Consider the following 10,252-nt stretch of genomic DNA (forward strand, 5'->3'; position numbering starts at 1 on the left):
CTATGCTACCAGAGCTCCATCTTTAATATAGTTGAGGTAATATTCTCAGATTTAGTCTGTTAATCAGGAATTACTTTCACTTTAACTTTTATCCTTGTTGAAATAGATTTGAAGTGCATAGCTTGTTATTGAAAGCTGTATTGATGTCACAGAAAACTGTCTTCTAGTAGAGATATTCTGGACTGTTGTGAAAATAAATCACTGAATTGAGAATTTTGAACTCTGTCTTACGGAACTCAAATATTTATGGTCACCCTAATTATTAGAGAAAAATGATGTTGAAAGCATACTTACAGATCATGTGTCCTGGATTCCCATCCATTTATATCTGAAGTTTGGAATATCTATAACATTTAATTTTTGAATTTTTCACCTTTTCCAGAACATACAATACAGAGGAGGCCAATATTTAAAGACACTATTAAGGATTCAGGAGCTCTGGTGGTGTAGTGCCTAAGGCATTTGACTGCTAACCAGAAGGCTGGTGGTTCAAACCCACCACCCACTCCTTGGAAGGAAGGTTGGGCAATGTCCTTCCATAGTGATACCGTCTCGGAAACCCAAGGAGGGGTCACGATGAGTTGGATCCGACGTGACAGCAGTGTGTTTGGTTTGATACTTTTGTATTAAGGATTCAGAGCAAATGATTATTTTGCGTGTTCTTAGAGAGCTCAATAGGTAAAAGACTAGTAGTAATTTATTAACCAAGTAATCAGAAGCACTTAATATTCAACCAACCAAATATGTTTCACTTAATGTAAACTTTTTTTGCTTTTTGCTTGATTGCCTGAAAACCTTCTGAATAAGATTTTCCCTTATAAATTTGAACATAATAACACCCCTGACCCTTCACCTTTCCTTGTTAGGTTACATTCTATTCTTTTTTTTTTTTTTCCCTGTCTCTTTCCCTCCCATGGACTCCCATTCCCTCAGCTATCTCCCTCTGTAAACACTGCCCTTCCTTCTGTTCTCCCGTGATTGATCACTTCAAGGACTGTATCTTCCTGATGTAAATGTTCAGCCCATACACCTGTCTGTTATTTGGCTGGAAGCCACAGGAGTGAGTTCAATTCCAGACCTGAGGGGTGACTAGGGGGCATAGTCTCAAGGGTCTAACTAGGCTCTATCAGACCAGCAAACCTGGTCTCTTTTTTTATTATTTTGAGTTTTATTCCACATTGTTCTCCCACTCTATCCAGGATCTCCTGCACCAATCTCCCTCTGAGTGGGTAACAGTGTTAGCCAGATACCATCTAGTTCTTCTGGTCTCATGGTCATAGAGGCTGGGGATCACGTGGTCTACCAGTCCCTTAGATTAATTGTTTCCATGCATCTCTGGTTTTCTTCATTCTTCTTTGCTCTGGGCAAGGAGAGACCCATCATTGCATCTAGATGGCCACTTGCAAGCTTTTAAGACCCCAACCACTACTCACTAAAGTAGGATGTAGAATAATGTTTTTGGGTAGTATGTTAATGCCAATTGAGCTTGATGTCCCCTGCAACCATGGTGCCAAGCCCACAGATCCAACTACTCCAAGTAGCTGGCTGTGGCCAGGAAACCACCACAGCCTTGTCCCTTGTCAGCTCTACTATGCACCTGCACATTCTTACAGCAGATACAAATATGCCTGTAGAAACATTCTCTGGTAACCCTATACATGGTCATGGGCACACTCCCTCCTGCCTAGACACACCTGATCGTTCAGCCTGTCCACACTTCTATCCACCCATGAATCAATGCTTGCCGTTACTGAGAACGCAGTACTGTACATGGAGAAAGGTTCATCTTTGTTGTCTGTACCTCCCATGTACCTTCTCTGTCTTCCTCTTCCTTAATGCCACAGTGTTGATCACTCACGTTTGGTACATTGCCCTTCCCTTCCCTGAAATCGATACTTGTCTCTACCTACTTAGCAGTGTTCCCTCTCTTCCCACCCCCGGTAACCAACTAAGAAAGTTTCCTTCCATATATAAAGTTTTTCTTGACTTTTTACAATGATGAACTAATATAATATTTGTCCTTCTGTGATTGATGTATATATATCATTCAGCATAATGTCCTCCAAGTTCATCCACATTATGTGGTGTTTTGTAGATTCTATATTATTCTTTAGTGTTGCATAGTATTTCATTGTGTGTATGTACCATAGTTTGGTCATCCATTCTTCTGTTGCTGGGCACCTAGGTTGTTTCTATCTTTTTGCTATCGTAAATAGTACTGTAATGAACATGGGTATACATATATCTGTTCTTGTCCTGGCTCTCACTTCTTTAGGATATATACTTAGTAATGGGATTGCTGGATCAAATGGTATTTCTAATTTCAGCTTTCTAAGGAATTACCATACTGCTTTCCCCAGGGGTTGTATCACTTTGCAGTCCCACCAGCAGTATATGAGAATCCCAATCGCTCCACATTGTTGCCAGCATTTGTTATTTACTGTCTTGTTGAGCTTTGCTATTAGTGGGAGGGTGAGATGTTATCTCATTGTTGTTTTGATATACCTCTCTCTAATGGCTAATGATTGTGAGCATTTCTTCATGTGTTTGTTAGCTGCCTAAATATCCTCTTTGGTGAAGTGTCTATTCATGTTGTCTGCCCATTTTATAGTTGGATGGTTGGTCTTTTTGTTGTTGAGATGTTAGAGTTTTCTATAAATTTTAGAGATAAGTCCCTTGTCATATGTCATTGCTGACTATTTTTTCCCAATCTGTAGGGTCTCTCTTTATTCTTAAAGAAGTCTTTAGAAGCACCAAAAATTTTGATTTTCAGAAGGTCCCATTCATCTGGATTATCTTCTGCTATTTGTGCACTTTGGTTATGCTTGATAGTCTATTTATGCCATAAATTGTTGTTGTTGTTGTTATGTGCCATTGAGTCGGTCTCGACTCATAGCGACCCCTCCCCTGTTTTTTTCCTTGAGGAACTTTATAGTTTTAGGTTTTGCATTTAAGTCTTTGATCCATCTGGAGTTAGTTTTTGTGTATGGTATGAGATATGGATCTTGTTTCATTTTTCTGCAAATGGATATCCAGTTTTAACAGCATCATTTGTTAAAGAGACAGTCTCTTCCCCATTTAATGGATTTTGGGCTTTTGTCAAGAATCGGCTGACCATAGGTTGATGGATCCATTTCTAGGTTCTCAGTTCTGTTCCACTGGTCTGTGTGTCTGTCGTTGTACCTATACCAGCCTGTTTTGACTACTGTAGCTGTATAGTAGGTTTTGAGATCCAAAAAGTAGGAAGTGTGAGACTTCCTACTTTGTTGTTCTTCAGTAGTGCTTTGCTTATCTGAGGTCTCTTTCCTTTCCATATAAAATTAGTGATTGGTTTTTCCATATCCTTAAAGAATGTTGATGGGATCTAGATTGGGATTGCATTGAATATATAGATTTCTTTGGATAGTATCGACATTTTCACAATGTTCAATTTTCCTACCCAGGAGAATGGTGTGTTCTTTCATTTATGTAGATTTCTTATAGTTTCTTAAAGCAGTGTTTGGTAGTTTTCTTTGTACAGGTCTTTTGTGTCCCTTTTATTCCCAAGTATTTTCTTTTTTTGGTGGCTATTGTAAATGGTATTGATTTCCTTATTTCCTTTTCAGCAATCTCTTTATTGAATATAGAGGAATCCACTTGACTTTTATTGGTATAGAGGAATCCATCTGATTTTTGTAGTTTTGTTAATTTTATATCCTGCTACTATGCTAAATCTCTCAATTAGTAGTGTTTTTCCTGAGTCTCTTGGGTTTTCTAGGTATAGGATCATATCATCAGCAAATAGGGGTAGTTTTACTTCTTCCTTACCAATTTGTATTCCTTGATTTCCCTTTCTTGCCTTCTTTCCCTGGTGGTGTAGTGCCTAAGGCATTTGGCTACTAACCAGAAGGTTGGTGGTTCAAACCTACCAGCCACTCCTTGGAAGAAAGATTGGGCAATCTACTTTCATAGAGATACCACCTTGGAAACCCAAGGAGGGGTTGCAATGAGTCGAAATGCCTGGACAGCAGTGAGTTTGGTTTTTGGTTAGGACTTCCAATACAGTGTTAAATAGAAGTGATGATAGAGGACATCCTTGTCTGGTTCCTGTTGGCAAGGGGAATGATTTCAGTCTCTCTCCATTGAGAATAATATTGGCTTTTGGTTTTGCATATATGCCTTTTATTATGTTGAAGAATTTCCCTTCTATTCCTATTTTTCTGAGAGTTGTTATTAAGAATGAGTATTGGATTTTATCAAATGCCTTTTCTGCCTCAATTGATATGATCATGTGGTTCTTTTCCTTTGTTGTTTTATTTATGTGTTGGATGACATTGATTGTTTTTCTAATGTTGAACCATCCTTGCATACCTGGTGTGAACCTCACTTGGTCATAATGAATTATCTTTTTGGTATGTTGTTAGAGTCTGTTGGCTAGGATTTTGTTGAATATTTTTGCATCTATACTCATGGCATATAACAACAACAACAACATTCATGAGGGATATTGGTCTGTAGTTTTCCTTTTTAGTGATATCTTTGTCTGGCTTTGGTATCAAGTTTATACTTACTTCATAAAATGAATTTGGGAGGATTCCATCATTTTGTATGAGTAGGATTGGTATCAGTTCTTCTTTGAATGTTTGGTAGAATTCTCCAGTGGAAACCGTCTGGGTCAGAGGCTTTTTTTGTTGTTAGTAATTTTTTTATAACCTGTTCAATTTCTTCTTTTGTTATGGATCTGTTCAAATTTTCTACCTCAGTCTGTGTTTAGGTAAGTAGTATGTTTCTAGAAACCTATCCATTTCTTCTAGATTTTCAGATTTGTTGGAGTACAGTTCTTCATGTTGTTGTTGTTGCTATGTGCCATCTAGTTGGACCTGACCCATAGCGACACTCCTTGGGTTTCTGAGGCGGTATCACTGTGGAAGTAGATTGCCTAACTCTCCTTCCAAGGAGTGACTGGTTGGTTTGATCCGCCAGCCTTCTGGTTAACAGTCAAGTTAGTATCCTGATATTATCCTTTTTATTTCAGTTGGTTCTATTGTTACATCACCCAGTTTGTTTCTTTTTCATGTTATTTGTGTTTTCTCCCTCTTTTCCTTTGTTAAATTTGCCAGTGGTTTGTCAATTTTATTAATCTTTTCAGAAAACCAACTTCTAGTCTTGTTAATATTTTCTATTTTCTAGTATTTGCCTTTCTATTTTCTGTTTCATATATTTCTGCTCAAATCTTTATTATTTCTTCTGGTGAGTGTAGGCTTTTTTTTGCTGCTGTTTTTCTAATTGTTGGAGGTCTTGGGTTAAGGTGTTTATTTTGGATCAACATTCCATTCTTTAATGTTGATTTTGATGTCAAACTTCTTTAGATTGCCCCTAGTTCCTCCACAGAATTGTTCTGTTCAAAAATATACTGCTCTCCCCGCTCCCCCAAAAAACCCTAGTGAAGAACCATAGATGTAAACACATATCTACATAGGGCCTGAGCCACACAGTGTATTGTTACACTGGGCCTTTTACTCAGGAAATTGTTAATCCATCCCTAGCCTTTCATTTTACCCACCAGCCACTCCTCAGAAGGAAGATGGGGCAATCTACTTCTGTAGTGATACTGCCTCGGAAACCCAAGGAGGGGTCGCTATGAGTCGGGTCCGACTCCACGCCACATAACAGCAACACAGCAACAGCCTTTCATTTTAAGGACTTTTCCAGCTGTGTTTAATGTGCTTTACCACATTTGTACCACCCCTACTTGAAGTTCTTTAGCTGTAAAAGGTGCTACAGGACTTACAAATTAGCAATTTAAAGAAAAGGATCTTAAAAGTAAAGGTACACTCAACTGCTAGCTATGTTGAATTTTGGATGTACTACTACTTTTTGTAAGGTCTGTGCCAGAATAAAAACTGGGGAAAAGCCTATTTGATAGTGTAGAAACTACTTACATTTTAATACTCATTTTTTTAATCCACATAGTTAGAGTAAGACCTACATGATTTGGGTTTTTTATTTACTCTGTGCAGCTTATGGGATAATGTAAGAGCTTTTTATTCATTGAGAGAATTTCTGTATTTTGCATATAATAAGCAGGCTGATTATTCAAAGTTATAAGCAAGCTTCTAAATTGATTAAACACAAAAATTGTCATTAAAAGTATTTTAATAATAGAGTATTCAGTTATTTGAACATCCTGAGATTATTTGAAATGTGTGTATAGAATAGTCTAATTTAACTGTTAAATTTCATTTTTGCCTCATAGGATTCAGAATTTGATTCTACAACAGGATTTTTAGGTAAAACTATGGGGAAACTGAAGATTTTATCCAGAGGGAGTCAAACCAAGCTGCTGTGCTATATGATGCTGTTTTCATTCTTTGTTTTTTTTGTCATTTATTGGATTATTAAACTCAGGTGATATAACTAAGTGTCATTTTAGAATTTGTTCCAACTTAATGGCTTAATGGAGTACTGCTTTGATAAAAATCAGCATCAAGACATTTCTCATGTTCAAATATTATGACTTTCTCCATTGACGATTACTGAATTCAGGGCTCCTCACTTGTTTTATAAATCACATTAGATAATATAGTGCTCTTTGAATACCATTTCTTAATGACTCATTTTTGCCCCTATTTTCAGGGGTATTGAGATGACCTGCAGTCAGTTTGATCCTAATAGTTTTTTCTATTGTTTGTCTAATTGTCATATTAATTGGCAACATAATATTCTGTTATTACTGTAAATGTAGGCTTAGTTTCCTGTAAAGAAATTTTGTGGGACAGTAACAGAATGATTGGACAACCTGATGCTGAGTTCTGACAGAGGGGAACAAATTGGTGACAGAGGTTGATAGATTTTCCTGAAGTATCACCAGTTTTCTGCCTTTATTTGTTGAAATTGAGACAGATGTCTTCTTACCTTCTTACCATAATAATTTTTCATGTAGCTCCTCTTTGCTTATTGCCCATGGACCTCATTGTTTAATAAAGCTTGTTATTGTGTCATATTTCTAGTAAGGCCCGATACATATATGTACCAGTATACTTACTGTTTTATATTAACTTTATAAATTCCAGTGACTTGATTTATAGTAGTCTTATGCTTTAGTTACTTCAGTGGGCCATTTGGTTATCATTTGTGACAAAATAATGTGAAGCTAAGTAATTGGTAAGCTTTGAATGGAAATAAAGTGTTTAAGAAAATAAATTGTCTTTGCTTTATTATGTGCTCAAAATATGTAATGAAAATACCCCAAATATATAATGAAAATACTGATCTTGGAGTTAAGAGTATTGTTGCTTTAAGCTCCTATATTTGTTTATGGGAAGCAAAGCACACAGGTGGTTTATGGAGTAGAAAGAAATATTAAAATGTTGTTAGATATTCTGTATTGATACTATTTTGGAAGGTACCTATTTATAAGCTCCAAAAATAAATTTTTTTAATGAAATATATGAATAGGCTTTATTACTTCTTTTGTTTAAGCTTCTTACTTCTGATAAAATTCAGCATACTTTGATCATATTTTAATAAAAGTAATAATTTTATAATTTCTGAAGGAAAAAAAAAAACTTCCAAAATCTTTCCAGTAATAAAAATTCTGGATTTTATCTCTTAGAAAATTTCTCATTTGTTTTCATTGTATGTTTATATTCAGTGGTTTAATAGTAAATTGCCTCTTTGGAAAAAAACAGATTTGTGGTGGTTTTTGATCAGTGTGGTTTTAATATTCCCAACATTGCTGATTTCAGGCTCCCAATATGACATCGGAGACAGAGTTGGGGAAATACATGCACAGTTGACTCTCACAAGCTGATCATGAGCTAGCTCCAGTACACCATTGGTTATACTGATGATAAATACTCTTAAAGGATACAGTAGTTACTTGTTTCTCAAATGAGAATCTTACATCTTACTAGAAAAAATTCAGGCAACAGGAAGTTAAATAAAGTAGCTTGATGGCATTGTTTCACTGATTACTCTTAGAAGATCATTTATACATTTTGAAAATCCAGCTTTTTCTCATTCTGTGGGTAAATTCTTGCTATTTATTAACCTTCCATCTTCTGGTAGTTCAAATACTGTATGTGAATCACATATATAGAAAGTAGGTACATAATATTAATGGTTTTTCCATGCTCTTCCATCCAGTTAAATGTTCAAGCAAGAGTACAGGGATCACTCTCTACATGTGATACAGCTGGTGGGATCTCAACACACATACTGGCTTCTATAGATTATCTTAGCCCAGAAGTTCAACTAACTGGGCAAAGCCTGTGTGCTCTTTTGAAGAATTTTTCACAAGCTTTTAAAGACTACATACAAACGAGATTTGCTAATTGCCAAGTCCAGATCTTAAAAAACAAAACATTAAAACAGTGAGCATCAAGATAGAAATACACACATATCTTTAATAAGAAAAATCATACATAGTCTATGGAGACTCTAAAATTCACATAGATTAATGTTTAATAGCTAAAGGATAATACAAAATGCAGGCACATTGTCCACTGCAATGTAACTCTTCTACAAAATCTATGTAACACTTCAAAAGAAAAAATGATCCAACTTTGCTAACTTTAGCAAGAGTCAGTGTTGTACGACAGGAAAGTGTTCTAGTGTTTTTACAAGAAATGCAATCATAGTGTGATTCACATGAAAGCAGACAGCTGAATCTGATTTTATTAGTATTTATGGCTTCTCTGATTGGTACAATGAATTTGGAAATGAGCGGAAAAAATAAAATACTTAGCATAACTTAAAGCAAACTGCAGAGAAAACATTAACATATAATGAAAAACTTTGTCACGTCATCAATTTGTACTTTAAAAGAATACGTAACAGTTACTCCTTTCTCCTCAATTTTATCTCATTAATAAATAGATAGAACTAGAAGCTCGTAGTTTAGTAAATTTTCTGCATTGTTAAATAGGCCACTAATTCCTAAAGAATTATCAGCTAAGGTCCCTTTCAAGGAAACTGAAGCGTAAGTGTTATTGTGAGGTAACCTGTATTTCAGGGAAGTTATTGGGATGAAATGCTTTAGTTATCTTTTAGACAGATTAAATGCCTAGTTTCTTTAAAATGTCTGCTTTTTAAAATTGTTTTTGTTTTGCATTAACTATTTAAATTACTGTTCTGGTTATCTAGTGCTGCTCTGACAATATACCACAAATGGGATGGCTGGAAGAAACAGGAGTTTATTTTCTTACAGTTCAAGAGACTAGAAGTTGGAGTTCAAAGTGCCAGGCTCTAGGGGCTGGGTGAAGGCCCCTCAACCTTGGGCTTCAGCTCTGCCCCTTGCCCCAGCCCACTGAAGCTAGCGGCATCTCTTCACTCAGGCAGCTACTGGTGCTGAGGCCAAGGTCAACAAAGAAAATGGCACAGTCCTGATGCTACCAAACCACACAGCAGTCCAGTAATTCAAGTCCATTGTAAGTCCCAAGGTTGGCAAAGCATGGCAGGCTGCTGAACAATGACACAGCTACATGTAGGTTCCAGGTGTGCCATAAGCTAGAGACCATTCGCAAAGCTTTTATTTTTTTATATATGGGAAGCAGACCACATCCCTAAAGCAGCTACTCAGCTGCTTGTCGTGGGTCCCACCATGGAGCTGATTGCCAGTCTAATCATGGGGAATAACTACCACCAGCTGCCCAGCCACTCAACCAGGCCCAGCCAAGTTGACACAAACTTAACCACCACAGTTCCACCCCTTGTTAACTTGGCACCTGTACAGATCTTCAGTGGGTGGTATCTGTACAGATCTCCTCCACTGGGTGACTCCAGTCCCCTAGTTCCTGAGTGGTGACCTCACCCCCTTGGCCTGGCAAGCCCCGTTCCTCTCCCTCCTAGGCATGGCAGCTCTGCCCCATCACTCTTGGGTAGTGGCTGTGACTCCATCCCATTAGTTCACATGAATGAGCAGCCCCCCACTCCAGAACCAAGTTGGTGAAGATACGACTCTGAAACTTAGGGGGCTCTGGTGGTTCCCTCCCCCCTGCAAAGGTCCTGGTCCTACCCTTGAGGCTGAGGCAGCTCTGCTTCCTGTTTCCTTGGTCTCTCTGCTTCTGCCAATTAATGCCCAAGGGCAACCCACTCTGCCAGAAATCTTCCCACTACAAAAGCACTCAGCTTTCTTGCTCCATGGGCCAGCCACCCTGCTACTCCATTTCATGCTTGTCTTTTCTACCAATTAATGCCCAAAGGCAACCCACTCTGTCAGGAAGCCACCTGCATGTTGTCATCCAGGTTTCTCCTCCATGGGCTGGTAAGG

At 37.5% G+C, this 10,252-nt stretch overlaps 1 protein-coding gene across 1 annotated transcript in view; it reads left to right on the forward strand.

The window, feature by feature from the left end:
* Positions 1 to 6,391, forward strand: part of BET1 (Bet1 golgi vesicular membrane trafficking protein) — a 14,811-nt gene extending 8,420 nt beyond the window's left edge. The window contains exon 4 of the mRNA XM_042780814.1: positions 6,236 to 6,391. Coding sequence (XP_042636748.1) covers positions 6,236 to 6,391 — 156 coding nt within the window. The remainder of the gene's footprint in view (positions 1 to 6,235) is intronic.
* Positions 6,392 to 10,252: the final 3,861 nt, after the last annotated feature.

Source organism: Orycteropus afer, unplaced genomic scaffold (assembly GCF_000298275.1).
Source record: "Orycteropus afer afer isolate SDZICR_OR568_19922 unplaced genomic scaffold, OryAfe1.0 scaffold00063, whole genome shotgun sequence".
NCBI lineage: Eukaryota > Metazoa > Chordata > Mammalia > Tubulidentata > Orycteropodidae > Orycteropus > Orycteropus afer.